This window comes from Clinocottus analis, unplaced genomic scaffold (genome assembly GCF_023055335.1).
Source record: "Clinocottus analis isolate CAN_PGR_092001 unplaced genomic scaffold, fCliAna1.0.p SCAF_27, whole genome shotgun sequence".
NCBI classification, from domain to species: Eukaryota; Metazoa; Chordata; class Actinopteri; order Perciformes; family Cottidae; genus Clinocottus; species Clinocottus analis.
In genome coordinates, this window is record NW_027176009.1 from 1,913,588 (window position 1) to 1,938,510 (window position 24,923).

A 24,923-nucleotide genomic window follows, 5' to 3' on the forward strand; every position below is an offset into this window, starting at 1 on the left:
TGTATTGATATTCAGTACGTTCAGTAGATTGCATTTACTGATTACATAAAGAAGGGACGCAAAGGATGAAACACGTGAAGTGCTGTGCACAATACAGTGACCGAGTTGGTTTAAAGTCTCCAGCGCTTCAAACAGCCTGTGTTTTGGTAAGATAATACAAGGTTCGGTCTTTCAACGACTTGAAATAAAAATAGACAAGAATGAGAAGTCTAAGAGGGAATATTTTTATTACATTTGTCAGAACTGGTCTATGTGCGGCTCCATTCCTCTTTCTGCCCACGCATAGATGGGTTACATAAATGGTTTCAATGCTCCAGCCCACTCAGTGTTTTAGTGAGCAGTCCACAAGTGAAAGAATTAGAAATGTATGGATTCTCTAAGTGACCTCTGCTTCTCACATCCAGCAAGACAAGTTACAGCACTCGCGGTCGGCCGTCCGTCACCTCAGTTCATGTTCTACTACTTTGCATTTATGATTTATTATCTGTGAAGAAGAAGTTTGGGGAGAGGTGAATGTTCGTTCAGTACAGTAAAAAGTTCACACATTTAGACCAGTCTTTAAATATCCTCTTCCAAAAGGTTTTAGAGACACCACATTAGATATTTTTTTAGATAATATATATAAAATAAAACCTAATTGGATTTGTTCCATGTGTATAAATCTGCACACTATTCATTGTTTGAGGCTTCAAAAGTCTGACTGAGCTCCAAACTTACAGCAGAAATTTACCAGGTGGAGATTCACATCTTTATCTTCAAAAGATGCATTCATGTTGTCGAAATTAGAGACAAAGATGTAAAAAGCACCTGGAAAGATATCATTAATAGACCCTTATTAAGAGCCTTTTTACCAAATCGTGAATTAGGGTTCAAGTTGTACCACACATTCATCTTCCTAACCTGCTGCTTTACTTGCTGTGAACACACTTTACTCTGTGACTTCAGTCTCTGGCTCTACTTCACCTGCAACACAGTCTCTATAAATACAATACAGCACACGGATTACAAACAGCACAGCACAGTCACAAGTATATCTAGCCACACAGAATATTCAATCACCGAGCTAAAAAAAAAAAGACAGACTTACAGAGACATGCCAAACACCTTTATTTTCCATTGAAAGAAGGAATAATTTATTTTGTTTTCAACTAGCAGAGTTGATGATAGGAGTCGATAAAAAGAACACAACACACAACAAAAGAAACTCCACCATGCACTCTAGACTGAACATTGACGCCGCCTCCTACTCTTCAAGTAGCTTGCCGACTCCTCTTCTTCTAACCCATCGCCTCTCCGCCATCCGCCGGCCTCCTCTTCTGTCTTTTTTGTCACTTAATGAGGAAGCTGAGAGACAGAGAAGGATGAACGGGAGTGAAGAAGAGGACAGGGGAAAAACAAAGAAGATAATAGGTAGAAAAGAAAAACACTTTTTTATTTTGGTTCTTTGCACAATAAAACATTTTTAGCGGAGGCCACACAAACAGTTAAAACCTTTGGCTGTTGCTGATTTTCTTGCTAGATACGGCTGTTTCAAATTGGCAAAATAGCTCAAATGCTTGCAGAGGATACATCTTTTGATAGAAGTGACTGCCTGCTTCCTCACTACAGTTTGACCTTTATTTGTATTGTTGCTAGACAGACAAACAACATGTTTATATGTGATATACACAACAACAAACACTATATCGGCCTGATTTGTAGTATTTAAAACACTTCTTCTCGAGCTGTGTTCACATTTCAGAGCCATTCACAACTTTACAGCTCTAGACATCTTTCATAGAGCCGGATGGATCCATAAGTATCATGAATTACAGACTTCTTTTCGGGAAACTACGTAAAATATGTGCCTGTGAAATAGAGCAGAACCAGTTTCATACCACAACTAAAGCTTCCCATCAAAGTCGCTGGACAACAATCACCGGATGTTATGGCCCTCCACTGAGCTGGCAAAATGCAATTTGGTCCTATTTCCAGGGACAGGTGGCAACCGGGTTGAAGCCCCCCCCCATATCTGCCCCGGTGAATTGCCCCCCAACAACCCCAATCCTTTCCAGCTCCGGAGGGGAGTTTATTCTTGCAGCCGAGGTGTTTTTGTGTTGAGCTGTAGCACGAACTGGACCCAGACTCTGAGGACATGTGGAGTGTTTTCTGTCACGCATTAAATCTTTTTTTTTTTTTATGTATTGGCGACCTTTAACTCAAAGTGGGACCAAATTGCTGCTGTTGTGGCTCACTAAGCTGAAGGGCTTCGGTGTCTCAACACATTCACAATATGATGACCGACAGAAAACACCCATGAAAGTTCCATGATTTCTAGTAATCAGGTTACGGAGGAGACAGCGTGCAAATTGGATGTATTGAGTGTTCTGCAACCAAATCAGACTGCAAATCCCGGAGGAAGGTTTCGCCGGCAGGTCTCCAGAGAAAGAACCTCAGCGCTGTGGCCGGTACATTTTGAAGCGAGTGTTTCCAATCGAACAGCTGTCTCAGGATCGATGAAATAATGGGAATGGATGGATCCGGTTTGGGCCAGGTTTTTTTTTTTTCCACCGTGTCTGCAATAACTTTGTAGTGATTTTACGTCACCTTCAGTGATTTTAAGATTCATTGTATATTGTGCTTGAATAACTGTTGAGTAAGTTGGATGAAACTTGTGCGAGCATCTGCGCGGCGCTACTGTACAGTTGCTATAGTTACCTGTAGGGGTATCCATGGTACTTGGACCTGAAAATGGAGAGCAGGAAGCTGAAGAAAAACACCACCAGGCCAAGGCCGACCAGGCAGATGACTGGAAAGAGAAACACAGAAACTCACAGACAGATGGTCATCAGGTTACAAATAACAATACACTGAGACACTGCGACATGTCCATGAAACGCTTTAGAACTTAAAAGTTACTACAATGCACGTGATGCTTTTGAGTTTCCATAATTTTCCAACTTTTTTTTGCAAATCCCACATACACCCCGATATATACATGATAATTATTAGACAATGGCCCGTGAGAATGTTTGATTCCCGGCTAAAGGCGACCATTAAAATCATTTCACGCACGTTCTAACCGCTGATGCAACTCTTCTGTTTGATCCCTGTTCAAATTGAATGTGCTCGCAGGGTTTAGACATGGTACACACTGAAAGCATCTTCTGCTCTTCATGTTGGTGGATCACACACACACACACACACACACACACACACACACACACATTTAATATTTACTTTATTTCAACAATACACTCTATGTATCAACCCTGCTGTGCTGCAGAAAATTGTGTTTGCAACTACTATCATCTTATTTCCTCAGTGGCTATTCTAAAGTGAAATATACATAAGCATGATCTTTAATCTGCAGGGGAATTCTGAGTGTCGTCTACGTGTGTGGGTGTATGAGTGTGTGCACACACACACACCCTCATGTAGCGGCTAATCCTTGAGAGGGACTGTGTTAAATTAAACTGTCACCACCGACTGATATTGTTAATCAGGGATTAGGATGAGGACCTCTCCTGGAGACTAAATAGTGAGATATGTGCGTGTTCTCACTCTGTGTGTGTGTGTGTGTGTGTGTGTGTGTGTGTGTGTGTGTGTGTGTGTGTGTGTGTGTGTGTAAAGTAATGTGTGTAAGAGCGGGAAAGCAACGACGGAACAAAAGATTTGGCTTGGAAGTGTATCACAGATTGTCAGAGTAAATTTCTGTGCATATGCTGCCATTCATAGTTGTGGCTCCAATGGTTTGCGTGTTCTGTGTGTGTGTGAGTGTGTGTGTGTGTGTGTGTGTTGTCCTGTGATCTTGTTTTGGATGTGTGTATAAGACTACATTTGCTGTCCAGGCTCAGTGTTAGTTAGTTAAATACACAGGAGGCGCACTAAGCAATCAGCGTGTGAGCATGTGTGTGTGTTTGTGTTTGTGTGCACTTTTATCTCCTTTTATTCTTCTGAGGATGAAACGGCATCAACTAAGAGAGTAAATTGTAAAAAAAGAAATATTTTGTCATTTTTGACTTTAAATACTAAATGTTGAGCGGTGAGAAGACATATCTGGGGTAAATGAAAGTTACACTGATGACTAAATCAAGACAATTTCCTGACAAGTATTGTAAGACAAACCTGTGTGTGTGTGTGACATTGACAAAGTGACTTGATTGAGAGCAGTGCATATTTGAGAGTGCGTGCCCAGAGAGAAAGCCCTTATGTTCTTGTGTTCCCCGAGATGCCAAATCTACATATGCGACTGCGAGGACGTGAGCGACAGAACGTCTGTGTGTCTTCATTAAGTTTAGTGGGGTGTATTTCCCATAGCTCATCAGTTATGTCTGAGAGGTATCTTAGTATGCTTCCGTGGATAATGACACTCAGATACACGCGCGCACTAAGCATGCTAATGGGAGTGATTTATGACCTTGGCGAAATGTTTAAGCTGAATGATTTCCCTCAGTGACGAAGGTGGTAATCCGTCTTTTGATTGTATGACTCAATACGGCTCAATTCAAATGATGATATATTAGCGTGGTAGAAATAAATGTACCTTTCCCCAGCACAGGGGAGCCAATAAACATATTAAGTTAAGCCTACCTCATTAGGAGGACAAATATGAATAGATATGAGGATGCTAAATGGTTCTTCAGTTCATTCTTTGGTTAGCAACTGGCTTCAAGAGACATTAACTGACTCAGCCTTTGGATACAGCCTCCCACAATTATTTCATTATTTTTTATGCCAAACTGCGATAGAAAAGCCGGCAGCCTCTTGTGTTTTGAATATTAATGTTCACACTACCCAATTACAAGTGAACCAGGACTTGTAGATACATGTTTAATGGACTCAAGTTCATGAAAACCTGTTTCTGCACGTTGAAGTGAAGCACATCTACATGTGCAGGCGGTGGAAACTAATTATCCCCCTTAAGCTCACTCCATTAAAAAAACAAAACAAATGAAGAAATAACCGTGGGCATTTTATTATTACACAAACTAAGACCGAATTTTCATTTGGACTCCTATAAGTTTCCATTAGGAATGTAACGCAACTAGAAATTTAGTAGTCGGTACAATTACCAGTAAAATACCAGTAAAATTCTCGATGCCCAGTTTAATGGGACGGTAACAGAAAAATATAATAAATCCCATAGCTTTAAAATACACTCCATTCCCGTTTGATCTTTGTGGATTTTCTATTTCTTGAAATCTGGTACTAACTTTGGTGCTGTGCAGCACAGTCACATTTCACCGATAGATATGGTACCTTTTGAGCTGTGGCCTTGCTTTAAAAGTGGCCTCTACTGAATTTTGTTCCTTCACAGACCCGTCTCACTTTGTCCTGTCTCTTTAATTCCTCCTTCCCATTTTGTCCTCCCCTCCTTGATATTTCACTACTTTCCCCTTCCTTCCGTCTCACGCCTCCCCCATATATATATTGCATACGTAGTGATTTTGTAACTCCATTTACTAGTTCAGTAACTCCTTTCCTGAGAAGCTCCATTTGCGCTGTGATTTCCTTCACAGATGCTCATAGAAGCAGCCGATAACTTCCTGTCGCTGCAATCAGTACGGAAGCTTCATGCCAGGGACTTAACACCCACATTCAGTGATTACACTACAATTCAAGCCTAATCCTCTCTCTATTACTGACAGGCGACTATTCGCTGTGCTGCTTTATAATGCACTTATTTAATTTGTGTGTCCGAATGTGCGTGTCAACTCGACGACAGCGGTGTGTGGGATTAAAAAAACCTGTTTATTTCATGCGGGCTCGTGTCTGGATATTGTGTGTGCTTTACGTAACAGCTTTCTGTACGCATTAGTATGCTTGCGCTGCGCTACAATGTGATCTGGATGATGTCTTTGCTTCAGTTTATTTAAAGTAGCAGGTGGAAATTACTCAAACAAAAGAGGTTAAATGAAAGTAGCTGATACGATAAAAAAAAAAAAAAAAGGGGAAGGAAAGGTCAAGAGAAAAACTGAGATGGAGAATAATTGGATTATGGGAGAAAAGGAAAGAGAGACCATGTGGAAACGATGGTGCAGACAGATAATTCATAAATGAGTCATCTTTGATGTACACTTGATATGTCAGCCTCACACAGATGACAATTAAGCGAGCACATGTGCATGTGTGTCTGTGTGTTGAGGTATGCGAGCGTTCTTTGTAGGTCTAATACTGAGAAACTAGTCTTGAGGTAGTGATGAAGTCATTATCATTTTAATTGCCAAGCTTTAACATCTCAAGGAGAAATGAGGAAAGTAGAACAAAAAGTTGATAATCTAGCCTTCAGATTTTTTTTTCTTTCCTGTTTGTGTGTGTGCATTAGTTTGTGGCCTCACAGCAGCATTAAACGGCTTCTGGAGTTTCTTTTTAATCACAGCCACTAATTAAAATCAAATCCACTTGTGTGTAACAGTGTCTCTGTGTTTTGAGGTAATCAGTACGGGCCATCTAATATCCAACTCTCCTTCTCATGATCTGGAGATTATGCAGAATCCATGCTTGGGCAATAAAGGAAAATGGTAGAAAGCAAGAATGCCATTAGTGTGGTTAAGTGAGCACCGCCTATTTCAGATGATGAACTGAGTTGCATGATCAACCCTGAGGGACCATCTGTCCTTCAGTAAAGAGATGCATCGATTCACACGTTTGCATTTCCTCTGGACATGTCAGTGGTCCTACATTAAGCATTTTGAAGCTGGCCTCTGTCAACGCATTCACAGACCACAACTCATCAATTACTGCCGCTTAGTCAGTGGCCTTGTCCTGTGTTCACGCCAAAAGGGTTGTGAATATTCACAACGCTTTACCTGCGTTGCGTGAGTTTAATTGCGTGACTTTATGTGGGTAATTTGTGTCATCAGCGCTGAAAAAAGGGTGTGGCTTATCTCTGTAAAAACAGTTTCTGTTTCCGCCATCCGCCACCGAAATAACCATTAGTTCTGCTTTAGACTTGTTGTGGAAGTTCCACAAACGTTGAAACATCAAACGCCCTCGTGTCTGGTTTCACACGCGGCTCCGACTCCTCCAGGAAGAGTGTCGGATCGACGGCCGCTTCCAGCGCTGCTTTGAGCGGACCAGTAGCAGTTTGATTCAGCGACGGCAGGATGGCAGCGATGACGGGCGCAGCATCTTAACGCTGATTGGATTTCGTAACTCAGCGGCACGAAAATCTTTCACAAAAGTTGGAAATTTTCAACTTGCACGAATGAGACCTTTTTTTTTTTTTTGCAAAGCGTCATTTGCATCATCCACACCGCCCCGCGGAACATTTGCGTTGTTCGCGATCATTCGCGTGTGTGCATTTACTTTGCATGCAATGTACTCGTGCAAAACAGTCACGATGTACACTTCCACCCAGTGGCGGTGCGTCGATAGAGGGCGCAAGGGCCCCTCTTAAAATTTTGAGAAGAACACAAAGAATATTACATATACTGTCAAAAAACATAACATACCAAATAATTTGAATAAGAAATGTAACGTGTTGACGTGCTGAATGTGTGTGGTAGACCGTAAGTCCCTGTCAACATCCACTTAAGTTAAATGTGACCAAATATAACATATTGCCATTCATCATCGCTGAGAAAAGCCCCTCCCCCTTTTACGGGCGCCGGCCAAATGTTAGTCTATGGCAGCGAGCAAACATTTCACGGTCGTTACGGCAAGAACAGCTTCTCATTGGCGAATTAAACTTGAATCTTCGGACGCAGAAATGTGCGCCTTCGCCAAATGACATTCTTATTCCAACGTGATTGGACAGTTCGTCGAATCAGTCGACGTGTCAGTTTCTGAATAGTTATATTCATAGTTATATATACATATGTAGTTGTTTTTTTTTCAAAATTACCTCGATTAAAAACAGAGCTTACTGAGAAGAGCTTTCACATGGACTATTTCTTTGGCAAAAAGTAATCTTGATTGCTGTAATGGCAGACTTTCTGAGTGGTACCTGCTGTTTAAGTGATACGTGACTATTACAACACTTTGCTTCCTTGCTTCCTGCTCATTCACTGTTAATCACAGTTGTTTGTCTTTGTGTGCATCAGTAAAAAGGAAGACAGAGAGATTACAATTGAATAAAATAAATGATTTCTTGATTTCTGACCGTGTTTGTGTACCCAAAAGTAAACAGCGACTTGTAATGCGCTTAACTCTGCTTTCCAGTGCGCCGACTGTTTTGTTGTATATATTATTGAGTATTTTTCATACGTGATATTTTTGTGTCTTCTATGTAACTTTGATTGTTGCTGCCACAAACAAATTTCCATTTGGGCATGAATAAAATAGCCATCTATCTATCCATCTATCAAGGTGTGACTCATAGCACCCTCAAGAAATATGGCATGTATTCCAACAAAATAATATCTGTGTAACTTATTAAATTGTGTTGCTCTTTGTGTTGTCAAAATTAATTTGTTAACAAAGTTATCCCCGATAACAAAGCCGTGTTTCGTTTACTTCCTGTTTCCGCTGACACCGTGTGCCACCAAACCAACGTGGCTGAAGATGAATAAGGTCAATGACGGAGTCTTCGACAGGAAGTTTCCTTTTCACCTCAAAGCGAAACACGCTAACGAAACTACAGAGCTTCACCAATCTATAGTACAGCAATCTGGGAGAATATTGGAAAGCTAAACGCATTAAAAGATAAAAGGACTGAGAGGAATTATTCCAATTGCTTTGGGAGGCGCCTCTTACTTCCGACCCTCAAGAGAAACCATCACAAAGTGTAAAGACGAGAGGCCACAATGGCCGAACAAGCTTGAGCTAGCAAAAGACTTCTCCCTTACGGGGAACATCGTACTTCTTTGAGTAGCTCCTAAGGCGTCACAGCACACTTTAAATATTAATATGAAGGCAAATCACTGACAATATCCGCAAGCACAAATAAGATCCGCTCAGAAAAAACACGAGCGAGCGAACGCTTTGCCAGCAAAAGAGCAGTGATAGAAGTCGCGCGCCAGGGGACGCTCCTTGCACTCACAGCACACGGTTTTCCTTGCAGGCTTTAATTTTACTTGCGCAAGCAGAGATATTCTTTGCGGAGTGATGTAAAAGTGCTCGCAAAAGTAATTTGCGTGGGCAGCTGTTTGTGTTGCAGGAGAATAAGATTCAACATCACTCTCAGCAGACATCTCTCCTTGTTTGTGGACCATTTTGAAATTCAACAGGCAGGTGCGAGACATTTTGTTGTTGTTAATCATCATTTGTATCAAGTGTATGAAAGACAATGTTGCATTCTAAGCTGATATCTATTTTTCATGGCCTTGATGGTTTAAAATTCAGGTGACACTTTAACTCATAGGCTTAGTTTGTATTATTTATTTTAGTGCATATAAGAGATATGCCTTTTAAACTGACATCTGGGTTCAAAGTTAAAATAATGCTATCAAATAGCATTTGAATGGACACTACATTCATTCCTGCATTAATGATTTACATTGAATTGTCCATTACAAGATTCAGTCTTAAGGAAGCGATTAATCGCGTGAGTGAATGTTTGTCAATCGATTGACTGCCCTAGTTTTTTTTATAATAACAAGACATACAATAAGAATGATTGCTTTTCTGTTGTTTTTTTTAACATGGCACAGACACCAATGCCACACACACACACACTCGCATACAAACACACACAAACATACACAGAACTTAAGTTTGAAGTAAAAAAGTACTACTCACTTCTCCTCTTGCCAACATCACCCTTGGAGGTGGCAGCCTCATTTAGCAGCACCATCCCCATGGTGATTGCAGCATCTGGGACAAGGTTGTCAAGGAAACAACACACTTGCATACAGGAGTGGGAGAAACTGGAAAAACACATTGACCTAGGAAGGAGGGCTGGACACACATATGCACTTACAGATATGCACATGTGTGTGCATGAGAACACTCAAACAGATGAGCCAGAACTTCAGTCACTGAGTTCACCTAAAAGGTGCAGAAACAATGATGTGAATCCCAATACAAAGTGATTCAGTTGTCCCACAATAAATATCTTTCAATTAAAGCTGACAAGCGACGTGTATTGTTGAGATTGTGTCCGAGGACATCATTAAGCTGTGAATAGTGAAGGCCATAGTTGATTGGTGATTTACAATACATTGTATGTTGTTATAGACAATTAAAACAGAAGAGACATTGCTCATAGGTCACTGCCCTTTCCCTATTATAAACAATACAGCATTATGAAAGCGGGAGAATGCGTTTTCAAATAAATCATAAACAGCTTTGTGAGAGGGGCAACCTGTGGCAAATCAAAATACTCATTGGAAATGAAAAAAAAAAAAAAATCAGAATGTTTTTTTTCCCCATTGCTCTTGTTTTTATGGACAATGATGCTCTCATGTAGCGTAAATTGTGATGCATTTTAAGAGCTCACATTTTTAGAGAGGAACAATTCCCAATCTGCTGTGACTGAGGTGGAGAAGATATTTCATCTGCTCGGTCTTCTCATGTTTTCTTTATGTCTTTGAAGATGCCCCCCCCCCCCCCCCCCATCCACGCAGAGAGCTTGGGCTAGATGGGCTTACGCTGCTGACGTGTGCCGTAAAGCCCATCGAGACATTGTGTGCATTGTGCGGTCATCGTGTAATGCACTCGTAGTATTTAGCTATTGTTTACATTATATGTTTTCTTAAAAGTGTGACATAAACCTTTAATGATAAACAGTTTAGACACTGCTGTTGTGACATCTCTTTTTTTTTTTTTTTTTTTACAGAAGCAAGCAGTGCTCCGTTCAACACTTCAGCGCTGTTGTAAAATCCCTGCGAAGCCCAGCCTCAGGTGGCTTATAATTACAGATTTCTTTCTGCTGCGTGTGCTGCATACCAATCAACATGGCCGAGGAAAACCTGAAGGGGCGCACGAACAAAGGCTGCCACATGGGGAGATACAGAGCGAAACTCAGGCGTCGGCGAAAGAAATGCCGAGGTGCCAGCGCCAACACAAGAGATATCTCCACACAGAGCAACAGAGCTGAAACATGAGAGGTGGCAGTTTGGGTGCTTGCAAAAATATGGGAATTTATGATAAAAAAAAATGGATACTTATCGGTGTATTGAATAGGACCATGCAACTGCATTGAGTTGTAGTTTTGCCATCTGCATTTATTTGATATGTCGTGGTGCACCCGAAACCCTCTGGGATATTTTCACACCACATCCACATGCATATCATTACATCCACACGCATATCATTAAAATACAATATATATATTCATCCTGTGAAGCTGGTTGATTTCAAAGTCAAGCTGGAATATTTAACATGACTGGACTGGCTTACGTGCACATGGACCAAACAAAAAAAGTTCAAAAGCGTTGACTTTAGTGTTTCCACACATTGATGTTCTTACGTTGATGAGTAGACGTTATACAATGTTCTCTCTTTGGTGGCTTGGGGTACAAACCAAAACCAGCTTCCATTGTGAGGTCACTTAGATAAAAACATTAACTTTATGCAAAGATAGAACATCAACATTTTCCTAAGAGAGAATTTCCACTTATGTGTCTTCAACTAATCACAAACTGGGACAGTTTGGACTAAATGTTCGGTTGACACAATTCATTGACCCTGTCCCATCTGAATATTGTTAAACATAGATATGATCATTAAAGTGTGGGGAGATCGCCTGGTAGCAGCAATCAGTCGACATTTCAGACTGAGATAAATACATTTATCGGTTTATATTTCCATAAATGGTATAGATATGCGACTTCACATTGTTCCTGTGTGTGGATGTATTCCTGTGTATGAGGAATTATAGAAGGTTACACCCATGGGGAAACTGCATCTATGACAGTCATAAAATGTGTTTACACCACCTGCAAAGACAACAAGGGTAGGCGTGTTAGCCTTACAGCATGGTGTGAATGTGTGTTTCATTTAGATATAATCAGATGGACAGAAAATAAACTGTGTTAGTGTGGACAAACAAATATTGCTCAGCAGCAGGTGCGACCTTGGACCTGCTATTTCCCACGGGGACCAACACAACAGCTAGGAATGAACGGTATCATTACCCACACAGATACAAAAGCACCAGTGCAAGAACGCACAGATACACAAACAGACAGAGAAGAAGACAAACAGAGAACAAAAAACATCTATCCTGCCAAAAGTGCACACGTGCACACACACACACACACACACACACACACACACACACACACACACACACACACACACACACACACACACACACACACACACACGCACACACACACACACACACGCACACGCACACACACAAAGTTAAAAGAGTACAATCCTTTGTCTTTGTATTGTCTGTTTGTTCGGTCCAGCAGCGAGCCTCTCTCTGGAGCATGCACACAGATGATAAAGCAATGGTGTGCCAAGATGCATATACACATATTGTTAGACACAAGAGAAGTGGCTTCCAATGTGGTGTGTGTCGGCGGATGGAGAATTACATAAATTTGTAGCCAAGACGAGCTGTTGGACATTTCACAGATAGTTAAATTGCTCTGGATGATTAGCTTTTCGCTGCACCATGTTTCAATTTACGCCTACACATGAAACATTTGAACACAAACGCGTCGGTGAAAGGATACTCAGAAGAAGGATGATGTGCGATTCGGCCACGAACTGAGCCTGACTGCTGCCATGAATGTAACTCTGCGGACGAGATAAAGAGAGACAGACATTTTAGATGTTTAGATTGTTCATTTCAGTGGAAAAAAAGGTTACACTGTCAGTGAGATTTCTGAATGAAAGAAATGCAGAACAACTCTGTGAGGAAATGGAAAGTTGTGGTGTGAATGGTGTGAGCGGTAATGTGCAGGAGGCAACACCTAACAGGAAAGTTGAAAACAGTGAGAAGAGAAAGGGATTTGGAAAGTACGTGACCTTTTTTGAAAAACCTCTTGAACATTAGAGAAAGAGTGACATACGCTGCCATCCCAAGAGATACACTTTGTGATGAATTATGAACCTGGCTTAAAATATTGCCCGTCTATCTTTTGAGTATAATAACTGTCCCTGATGTAAAACAACCTGGACTTGGTTGTAGCCGAATCAGCATCCAGTTCCTGGCTCTCGGTTTTGCCGTAACAAAGCAGAGGTTATGAGATGTCTTTGACTGACTTTGTCTTTGCTTTTTCCTTCGTTGAAAGAAGAGGACTATTGATGTCTCGCAATACCAAAGCAAGCACGCACGCATGCACTCCTAGTAATGTGAACTATATTTCATACAGATTTCTATTCATATGGAGAGCCACATTCAGTCAAAGGGAGTCAGTAATGCGGCGGTCACAGGTTGTCATTTGTCATTTTTGAGTGGTTGCCAATTCTCAAGAGTGAGGGTGTTAAGTAACAAGAGCCGATCTGAGGGCAGACGCCAAAGAAGGAAAAGTGGAGGAAGAAAAGAGGAGATGATGTGCAACCATTATTGTTAAGTCTGATCAAGATAAACTTGATGCAAGTACATCAACATTAGTGATGAAAGGACTTACTAGCATTCAAAACACAACGCGTTTGTCTTCTTGCATTGTCGTCGTCAGTCATTGTGTAGAGTGTAGTGGTGAAAGTTTTTAGTTAAACAGAGACATTTCTTAATTGCACCGGTATGTATTGGACTGTGAATTGTGTGCACCATTAGACTCCAAAGTATTGTCTCATATTAACATGTACAAACAGACTAGTCTGAGTGTCATTATCACCGTAAGGTCAATGGCTTTATGCAAAGGGGGTTCATTTGAGTCAGTCTATAGTTCTTCTGAGAGTTAAAACTTGAGTAGGATTCAAATTAGAATTAGTATTCGGTTACAGTTTGGACATGGGCATCAAATTAGTCTTCCTAACTCTTTACATTAACCATTTATACTTGACTGTAACTGTGTATTTGTATGTAAATATATTCCAACTAGCCAACCAGTCTGACACGTCCCGTTGAGGTGTCAATTTGCTCTGTATAGATCTCTGTTCCAGTCAGTGCCCATTGTCTCCACCTTTGAAGAAAGTCTCCCACACAATGGTTAAAGCTCAAACTCTGCACAAGCAAGCTTCACCGATAAGACGTCAGAGGCCCATTTCCAATGGCATCCATGTGTGTGTGATGGGAGAAAAGCAGACAGACAGACAAAGGAAGACAAAGTGGAAGTCTTGTGGAAATGAGACAAATAGGGAGCGTGAGAGGGAGGAAGTCTTTCGGTGTGTTTCACATTGTTGAATCCCAGCAGATTATTAGCGTCTAGGTTTACGGCACATCTAGGGTCTGTTTTTCCACTTGACTGCCCCAGTGTTCATTTCTTTCCCTATCAGACAGGAATAAGGATGGGAAGATGAATAGAAGATGACAAAGGAGGAGGAGTAAAGGGTGGATGGCTTATTCTTGCTTCAGTGGAGATAAATGAAGAATCTTTGCACTTGAAAGCAGACATAAAGACGACAAAGGCTCAAGGCTGAAACAAATCCTTTTGTCTTCAACACAAAACTGTTGCTCTGCAATAGGCGGCTATTTTGAATTGTTATCGAGATTCTTTCATTATTGTCTGACAAACCAAAGCTTCGGTGTTAACACCATGAAAAGACTTTGTTTTGGTTGCGTTGTACTTTTCTGAAGTTGGTAAGAGATTGTTTTGCGCATTCCTTATCAAGACATGACAAACTGAAAGTGCAACTGCACGTGCTGCTAGCAACTATTTCAATACATCAATGAGGTAAATAATCTGAGGTGAGCCGAGGTGGTACTGAGTGTAACCAATGTGAACTGATCATGAAATAATGGATGGTTCAATTCAGCGTTGTAGACGCTAGAGATGTTGAAATATTGCTGAAGACTCTTCCTGAAGACTGACAGTGCAACCAGAAGTGTGACAGTTGACTGCAGCAGACTGTCCTCAGTCATGTTGACAACCCATTTGGCCCGTCTTGAGACAAGGAATCTGTCTGGTTTAACATGCTTTTTGGAGGCAACCTTTTTGCCGTGTCATTACCATTCATATCTATACAACCAATGTGTTAATTCTGAAATTATGTATTCAAGCATAGTGTAAAAAAATACTAAGCTTGAATACATGATTTCACTGTTAACGCTTTAAAAAATCCTGCGTTTACTCATTATGCAGATGAAGATGATAAATTATTACATCATTTTAATGTTGCAGCTAGTAAAGATGGAACTAATAAACTACTTTATGTAATTCATAATTAAGTATTACTTTGTTTCCTCTGAAGTGGACTAGTAGTACAAAGTAACATACAAAGGAAGTACTTAATGTAAAAGTATCTCAAAATACCTGAGTAGTTAAATACCACAATAGACAACGTTCTTCTTAATTTTGGTCTTAACGTGCACCAGATTGATGCATTTCACTTTAAAATGAACAAAAAGTTATTTTAAGAGAAAACGCCCATGCCCCCCGAGAGGGTCCAGGGTCCACAGTTTCACAAGATCCCGTGGGAAACACTGAGAAAAGAGCTCCTTGTATACTTTTAAAACAAGCAAACGGGATGTTTAAATCTCTTAAACACTGGAATAGCACGGCCGTATCCATGATTTCATCCAAGATTCAATGTGCAAAAGGTATCTTTGAATAATGTTTGATAAAGAGTAAAACATATATAAATACAGAGCAATGGAAAAGAAGTGCTTGAACAATTAGATGAAGCAGGCAAAAGGGAAATGAGGGGAGAAAACAATGATCACAAAAAACATCACATAACTCCTGTACACATGCTTAAAGATAAAGATTAATAAGGGACAAATGCATCAATATCTAAGAGCGGATTGTTTTGTATGAAAACATAAGTTCATACTATTTTTCAAAACACTGCTTTCTGCTTGTTACATCAACACACACTGCAGATGGAGGCTGTGAGCACCAGCAGTGCTTGGGGAAGTGAAAAATTCCTCAATCCATGGCCGGGCACTTCCAATTAATCTGATGGATTAGAATGCAGGAGCTCTATTCATTAGTGTGCGGCGCTGAGACTGTGTGTGTTTCGGTGTATGTTGCTTTGCACGTGTATCCCGAAAACCAGTAAGTAAATGCGCGTTTCTGAACGAGACTATTCAAAGAGAATTTGTCTTTGTGAAAGAAGCGTGTGCTCATTAGAAAGTTGTAAGACATCACGGTGGTCTGGAAGTAAAAGCAGCCACAGCTCGTTAAGCTAACATGGAGATGAATGGAAGACAGCGTGAATAGTCATACTCTGTAACGCTCGCTCTCTAACACAGAAGTCACCTACACAGACCAACTTAGACACCTATGAATGAGCTAATGCACTCTTTGAAATGTGGTGAGGTGCGGAATACAGCCAGATATTATATGCCACAAATGATGTATTTTAAATGTATTTGAATTACAATGGACTGAGACAAATTAATCGACATAACATATAGATGAAGACAGCTTCCAATGCTTCTGCCACTGAATATAAATACGCCTTGAAAACATTTAAAGGAAGAAAACTTTAAGCCTCAAACATGAGGTTCATTTGAAGAATCAAAAGAAAACCTTCACAACAACAAACAGCTGTTTGCCTCAAACAGACGTTATCGTGCTAAAGTATATAAAGGGTCAGACACGGTGATTGCAAGTCAGTGACACTATTAGTGGCACAAATGAAAGGCCAGAGCAGGAAGACAGTTCCTGCATCAGTTTGGGTATTCCACAACAGAGAAGGAGGCTCTCGCCATGTTGTCCTACAACATTTTAAGGTTTACCTCATGTGAAACCTATTAAAGTTTTCACCGATCATAACCCCCCTTGTGTAACTACAACCAACGTCTTATGCAATGGTCTCTGATCGTTCCAAGACTACAACCTTGAAATCAGTCATAAAAAAAGGTTGTGAAACTGTTCTTTGTCACGTGCTATGCAGCTTTAAGCATGCATGTGTGTGTGTGAAACACATCCAAGTGAAAATACATCTCGTTAAACATTACTCCTACCTTGGTTGTCATGGGTTCAACCCCCACGACTAGACAAAAGGGAAGTAATCAATGTTTATCAATTCAAAAATCTATAAGACCCAGTTTCCTTTTAGGCAAGTGTTTGTTCAGTGTAATCCATAAATGGTTGATATATTTTTCTCAATCCCGAGCAAGAATATTCAATCCGTCTTTGATATTTTCACAATTAAATGCTGTTACATGTCAGTTTTTGATGTAGTTGTAACAAACAGCATGCTGACTGATATTTCTCTCTTTCAGATGTTTCTCTTCTTTCCCTCCTCAGTAGGGCTCCAATTCATAAATTCATGCAGATTCATGCTGTGGAGCTGTCTGGTACAACTTTAATCTGCTGTTGCTCCAATTAATCTGATGGATTAGTGTTTTAAAGAGACCCATGTCTGTGAATGAGTTTAAAACATCAGGTCTATGTCTTTTAAAAAAACACAATTATGTAAAAGAATACCAAAAAAGGTCTATTGTTAAGGATGTAATGGTCTAAGTCAGTTTATTTAAATGTATTTATATATTTTACTACTTGTAAGGCCTACTATTAAAATAACATGCAATGAAGTTTCAAATAAATTGCAAACACACTGCATGACAGGGGAAACTCGTTAATTTCCTTAAAAGCATGTTTATTGCGGGTTGTCGAAGGCAATTGTACAGACGATTAGTATTCTATCCACCTTGTTATTTACCACATCCTGGAGTTTATCGCGCACTGAAGGCACTTACTGAACAGGTCTATGCAACATGTAAACTCAGTCATGAGACTATTTCTCCAGAGGGTCAGAAAAATAAATGGTAAAAGGTCAGCTCAGTCAAAAATCTAAATATCAACGTTAGAACTCAAACACGTCGAGACCTTTTGCTAAACGCCTCCCTTGAGGATAATTTACTATAGATTTTTTTATTAGTATGCTCAATGTTCAAGAGCTCGGGAATATAAGTGTTTGCATTATTTTTAATACAAGAACAAAGATGTGAGCTGCGCTCTCTGTTCATGCGCTCATTTGAATACATTGACATTAAAAATCCTTGTTTATATAAGCCCTGCATAAAACAGCCCATTTGTCAGACTTGGAAGCAAATTAGGAGTCTTCACCAATGCAGGCGTGTAATATGCATTTACATATTACCATGCATACACATAGAGGAAGGCCATAGGCATCTCACATGTTTATGATTGTATTTAAATGAGGTGGCTTTCACAAGTGGGCGCTGTTTATTTCCTTAACAAGTCACATCAGAGTGTGCGTTGCGCGTCACGGAAAACGTACACGACAAGAACGCTAAGCACCGATAAAAAATATAATATTTGACATCAATGGTAAGTTATGTCGCTGATAAAGTAAAGTATGTGAGCGTACGTTGTCCCTTTTCTGTTGATCGATCTCTCTTAAACTAAACTGCTGTAGTGTTAGCTCTTAATAGCTGTGGGCCAGATGACCTTTTATAAATAGCTATATTCATCCTTTTCCATGCTGTATCATGCGTGTGTGTTCTGTTTGGTAAAGGTCAGGAGGCACTCAGACAGGAGGGATGAATGAAAAGTCAACAAAGGAGCAAGAGTAAGTAACAGCTAAGAAGATGGATGAAGTGGAGCCATGTGCTTGATTTATACAAAGGATAGGTATGACTGTGTGGGTTACAATGACAGGCGATCCAGGAAGTAAACCTCTGGATAAGAGTGCCGGTTAAATACATAACACGTAGAATGAGAGCAAGAGCGTGACAGTGAAAACCAAGGGGGGGAACGATTGTTTGCAGGATGATGCAGCATATATCTGAAAATGTCTTTAAAAATGAAGGCGTAGTTAATTATAGCGTGGACAAAAAAAGGAATTCATTATTTATGATTGATGGCTAGTATTCGATATTAGTTTGAAAATGTCTTAATTAAAAGAGAAAAAAGCTGCAACACATCAATGATTAAATGTCTAGCTAACCAGACTTGAGAGCATATGGGGTGTGATTCATCTGGTACAGCAAAGGGACTATGGGCAGATTCACTGAACCTTTCATTTAAACAAATATGGTAGTCTATTTTAGGGATTCAGGTGATGCTTTAAAAGCTCATTATATGCTCACTGTTTATGCAGTTCAATGTTTGCACAGTCCATGGAGAGTTCAGTTTAATTACCCAAGAGTCAATTAAAACCATTTAAAACCTCCTTTCCTTTAAAAAAAACAAAACATTTCAGTGGAACAGCAGTGGATTTATCTTCCCATAATTATGCAAACACACAGATTTATATAATGACATCACCAGGTGATTACAGTCCCATACAAACTGGTGCATTAAACAACTCCTGAATTGGATTTACCAAAAAAAAAACTTTTAGTTTGACCTTGGGTTGCAAAGAGTTGGTACATTTCATGAAACTTTTTTTTTTTAAAGGGAAGTTACGTCAGGAAATGTTGCACAATTTTATTCACGTTTTGTTCACGGTATGCCAATTGAATTGAATTGTGAACACCGCTTTAAGCAGAAAGAATTAAAGTACTTCAGTCTGTGTGTGTTTGTTGGGAGACGGAGAGGTCAATGTCTACTGGCCTGGAGGAATATCCAGCCCAAAGGACCATTTATTTCTCTGCTTCACTACACTGTTCAATTCTCTCCATACGGCTCAAAAAACCCAGATAAACACACAAGCACACAAGCATTCAATCAAATTCACACACACACCCAGAGGTGTGCAGGTAAAGCCGAATCTAAAGCAGCGCTCACACTGACCAACATCGACCACACAATCATGATCTCTGCAAGCCAAAGGGCAGATACAGTATTTGCAGAGATCCAATAAAAGTGATTTTAATTTTATTTTGTATATGAAAGATTAGCAATGATGTAGAGAGAGCTGCTGCCAACAGCCGCAAAAAAAAAAGCCATCAACCTTTCATTTGAAATCAGCTGGAAATATAAAAACGTCAGCTAACAGTGTGGAAATAAGTAAGTTGTTCGTCGTAGTAAAAACCAAAGAGATAGTTTGTTAGTAGTATAACTTGTCCAAGACAAAAGTCTCATCAAACCTTTAACACGAAAGACTCAGACAAGAAAACTCCTTACCTTTACTTTCTTTCCTCTTTAAACCTCCTCTTCCTTCTGACGCGGCAAAAACACTTTTCAGCCGTGTGTGTGTGACATTCAAATGTTTTTCTTGTTTGTGTACAGGACTGTTTGTAGCATTTTGAGTGGTTTTGTCATATGTAAAAGTTTGGCTTAATTGTGTGTACATGTACGTAGTTACTGAGTATGTAGACTTGGCCCGTGTGTGTATACGTTTGGTCAAACCCAACTGTATCTATGTTCCATTTTGTGTGCGTGAAAGTGTCTGAGCAAAAATGAGAGAGTAGCATTTTCTTGGCTGCACAGTGAGGCGCTCACTACAATTTCATCTGCTTCGTTGTACCATTCATCAGTTGACAAATCCTTTCAATATAGTCTACCTGGCCTCGCTCGCTCATCATTCTAAAGGAATTACAATGTCTGAGGGGAGAGAGAGGAGGAGAGTGAGATTAGAGAGGGAGGTGAGAGGAAATAACACCAAAAGAGGAAGGAAGTAGAACAGCTAAGATAAGAGTGATATTTATTCATTATCATCTGCCCAGTTCAAGCTATACACAGAGATGGAAAAAGAAGGATTTAAAGCATAGGAGGGAGGACGAAGGTGGGAAAGGTGTGAAGGGAGGGAGGACATACGACAGAGATGGCGGCCATTCACACAAGATCTGAAGAGGCTATCTCTGCAGCTACTTTGGTTGTGAGGCTACAAAAAAAGCAATCTGGCCTGGAAGATGAATAACATGTGGTTGGGTTAAATAACATATGTAAGTCACTGGGGTTATCAATGAGGCTACTGCTGCTAAAGAGGAATGATTAAGGTTCGGCTATACGGCCTAGGAGGATTGGTCTGTAGGGGGCTTAACAGGAAGTTATAGCATAATAAAGCCAGTCCTCAATGGGTTTGCATACTATAATTTCCTAGAACAGCTTCACATACACTCAGTGGCCCCGTTATGTACACCAGTAATGAAATCCAACACGACAGCTTTGCCATAACATCTATCTTGAAAAACTTCTAATGTACATGTTTTTGGTGACGTTTTCAGAAATGAATGTATGTATTGGATTGCATTAGACTTTACAATTGTACCTACTAAGCATATGGGAGAGTTGTTATAAATAATTGTGAAAGGAGTTTGTATAATCTTGAAAATATGCACTATGAATGCCTATGCAATCTGAATCTAGGAGACATATTTTGTCTGTATGTATCCGCGATCTCATTCTTTCAGTCACTACAAAAAGCTCATGGCCATAGGTGAGGGTCGGAACGTAGATGAACTGATAAATCCCTCTTCACCACAACGGTCTGGAACACTGCATCGAACCACAAGTCCATCTCTCGCTATATTTCACCCTCACTCGTGGACAAGACTTTAAGATACTTTAACTTCCTTGCTTGGGGTAGTTACTCTACTTCCTAGCCGGAGGATGCAATCCACACAATTCTGGCAGAGAACCATGGCGTCGGTCTTGGAGGTACTGACTCTCACTCAGACTGCTTTAGACGTGGCTGCAGACCGCCCCGGTGCTCGCTGAAGCTCAAGTTCTGAAGGTGCCAATAAAATCATGAGGACCCAAGTTGGTCCTTTTGGATCTGAGGTCCGACAATCGGACCCTCCTTTCCATCACCCTGGAATAAACTTTCCTGGGGAGGCTGAGTCGTGTGATAATCAGAACACACGCTCCGGTTCCCCTTCTTCTTTTTTTTTTAAATGTCAACCACCACTCGACAGACACTGTCCCCAACTTCCAGGCAACACTGAAGAGACGCGTTAGCCAAGACACCCCCAACAATGTCTTCGTATTGGTGATATCATTGCCTATAGTAATCATGAAACTATAATATTGTCCAGGTTCTAGGGGTTAAGCTTTGCTGTCTGCTCTGCAAATAGAAAAAAGCTAAAGTGTTTGGTGAGAAATACTATAAACACTCTGGATCCACACTCAAGTGGCATACCTTCTTCTTTCATCAAAACAGTCAAAAGCAAGATGTAATAGAGTTCAGTCAGTTCACCTCCACTATCAACAAGTGCCACTTCTACTGATGTTGTGATGAAAGGTAATAGTTCTCTATCACTGTAAATACCATTTTTAAAAGATAAATAAAATGTTGTGCAGCTTATTCTACATATTGTTGGAATGGTGATTCTCCACGCTGTCCATTTTGTTGCTTTATTACAGTTTGTCACACTATGATTTGGGGAATGTCATCGCCTGGCTTTTCCCGATATTTCTACTTCTCCCACTTGGCTTCAATGCCTTTAAATCGTGAAAAAAATATTCAAATAAGCAATTATATATACACAAAAGGGACTGTGGGTTTAAAGTATAGTGGTTTTACAATATATAGGCAGCTGATTGGGGGTGAAGTTGGTAACCTCTGTTATATTGACAAAGGGTACCATCAGTCATGGGATTCCAGGAAGGTACTTAAAAGGTACAGCTCGTCACTAAATCACCTTTCATTAGCGCTTCAGCATGCAGTGTCCTTCACACGGATAAAGAAGAGTAGTCTTAAACATTGAGACACATTTGAATTATACACTTTGCATTTGTTTGAGAAACGGCCATGGCTGTTTACTCGTCTACCCAGAAAGTTCAGGTTTTAGAGCAGTCTCAAAACTGTCACAGTGCATACAATGGCCCCTCCACCAGCGTTTCATCCTTTCTACTTCTAACTAGTATAATTTGTTTTTTGCATGCTCGGTAATAAATCTTTTATGACCTGCTCACCTTTGCATTTGAATCAGATGCATATGGCAATTGCTCCCCACAGTTAGGGCATTCATTTTGAGTCCTTATCTAAAATGCTGTTTCGACACTTCGCTGTGTCAAAAGCTTTAATGGCGCTCTCATTGCTCTGCTCAGCTCAAACTAAGCCAAGAAGAAGAGAGGAAGAGAGAACAGAAGCAGCACGCAGGTAGGAAAGCAGCTGACTGTACTTCATTCGTATGAAGACTAAGACAGAGGTGTGAAAGCGAGAGGAAGAAGGGGCAGAGAGAAGAAGGGGAAGCAATGGGAGGGAAACAAAGGGAGAGAACGGGTGAGCAGAATGAAAGAGAAAGCAGGACGTTCTCAGATTTCGTGTGAAGAGTGTGATCTTTGTGTATTTGCATGATGTGACCAGAGTCAAAAATGAAAAAAAAAAAAAATAATGTCTCTTGTATGCAAGTCCATGCATTTTTTAAAACTCAATTAGGATTTAAGTACTATATTTTCTCCAACAACATCAGCATATCCGCCTGGTAATGTTTCTTCTGGCAGAATAAAAGTGGTTCAGAATCAAAAAGGTTGCAAAGAGAGAAGAGTGGAAAGAAATAACAGGGGATGAGAGAGATGGGTGTAGGCTGAGAGCGACATAGGATGAGGGTGTAACCTATTTGTTGTCAAACAGGCTGAAAAATGACACAGAGCCAACGGAGCCTGACAACTAGAGTGCCCTGTACACAGAACAAGAGAGGGGAAGACGCCCGCATGGAATAGAGGATGGGAGACGGGGCAAGGAGCGATGTAATGCTTTTTTAAAAATCTTTTCTTTTGACTGTGTGTTTGTGTATTTGTGCTGACTTCAGGGGATACCGATCCTTTTCAGTCTCTGCATGAGCTGAGATGACTTTTCCTACGACCCATTCATCACTCATGGCGGAAGGCTTTGTTTGAAGTGTGTGTTCAAATGTGCACGTCGCGGATCAGACAACATAATATTGGAGACACATGATCATGTTTCTTTACGGCAAAACTTCAGCCTATTCCTCTATCTCTCTCTCACTCGTCCCATCGCCTTCCTCATTTTCTGAGTTTTTCTAATATTGTTATTTCAATTTCACACGTGAGTGAGCAAACCTAAATGACCAGCAGAAAGAAAGACAGAGCAAAAGACAAACGGAAAGAGAGGCAAGAAGAAAGAGGAAGAATTAAAGACCTACAGACAGAAAAAAATACTTTTTATCAGCCCCTCTATCGCTCTCTGCTTGGTTTCCAGATGACTCCGGCAAGTCTATAAGGTGATATTAACACAATGACTGCTCCCAGATGTCCAGTAACACACACCGCGCTGACCTGTTAGCCAAGGTATGGGTACAGCTTGTGTCCTACTTGGGCCCATAAGCCTTACAGATGTTCCTACCGTTTGATCTCATACAGACTCACTATCCACACCGTAAAACAGATTACTCGCAAGCCTTTCAATATTGTTTTTTTTTCCAACTGTAAAGAAGAAAAAAAAAAAGATAAAACAAGAAAAGGAGGGAAAGAAGGAAACAGGGAGAGTGGGTAAAAGGGTTGAGGTTGGCTGAACGAAAGAAAGAAGGAATGACAGAGAAGGATGCGACTCTTACCACTTGTCCATTCTGGGGATTTTTGTGAGCGTAGGGAGGACCTCTGATGTGATTCCACATCTGACCGGATGTCATAGCAAAAACAACACACTATCACAGAAGAGAGAGACAACAAAGACAGGCAGGAGAGTGTTATTTAAGCATGAAAAACTTGTAACGTCATACTGATGTTTACAGTTTGTGAAATGAAAGTCTAAGACTGAGACATGAACATGTAAGTGTTCATTCTATTAATTAGGTGAGATTACTCCACTCGAGTGGTTTCCAGGGCAGCTTCACTTGACTTTGTATGCCCCTGGTGTGTCAAGGTGGATAGTTTTGGAAGACCCAATACAGTATTTAACTTCTCACAATGGATTAAATGGTGTGTGTGTGTGTCTGTGTGTCCTACCAGTGCAGCCATAGCCCATCCAGTCTTGTTGTATATGAATTCCAAGTTGTTCCTCCTCAGATACAACAGACCGCCAACTAGTGACACCAACAGAGCCAAAGCAATAGTGCCAGAATAATTCGGAGGACGGAAGACACGGATCTGGAGGGACGGAGAGAGAGATGAGGAGCATATCATTTACATTTCTTCAATTACTGTGAAAGGAGAAATAAAAAGATACTGTCC

General features: G+C 40.5%; 1 protein-coding gene across 1 annotated transcript in view; it reads right to left on the reverse strand.

The window, feature by feature from the left end:
* Positions 1–203: 203 nt before the first annotated feature.
* Positions 204–24,923, reverse strand: part of tusc3 (tumor suppressor candidate 3) — a 57,144-nt gene continuing 32,424 nt past the window's right edge. Inside the window, exons 5-10 of the mRNA XM_068592593.1 lie at positions 24,699–24,839; positions 24,308–24,397; positions 12,555–12,618; positions 9,664–9,738; positions 2,698–2,788; positions 204–1,344 (exon numbers count right to left, since the gene is read on the reverse strand). Coding sequence (XP_068448694.1) covers positions 1,329–1,344; positions 2,698–2,788; positions 9,664–9,738; positions 12,555–12,618; positions 24,308–24,397; positions 24,699–24,839 — 477 coding nt within the window. The 3' untranslated portion in view covers positions 204–1,328. The remainder of the gene's footprint in view (positions 1,345–2,697; positions 2,789–9,663; positions 9,739–12,554; positions 12,619–24,307; positions 24,398–24,698; positions 24,840–24,923) is intronic.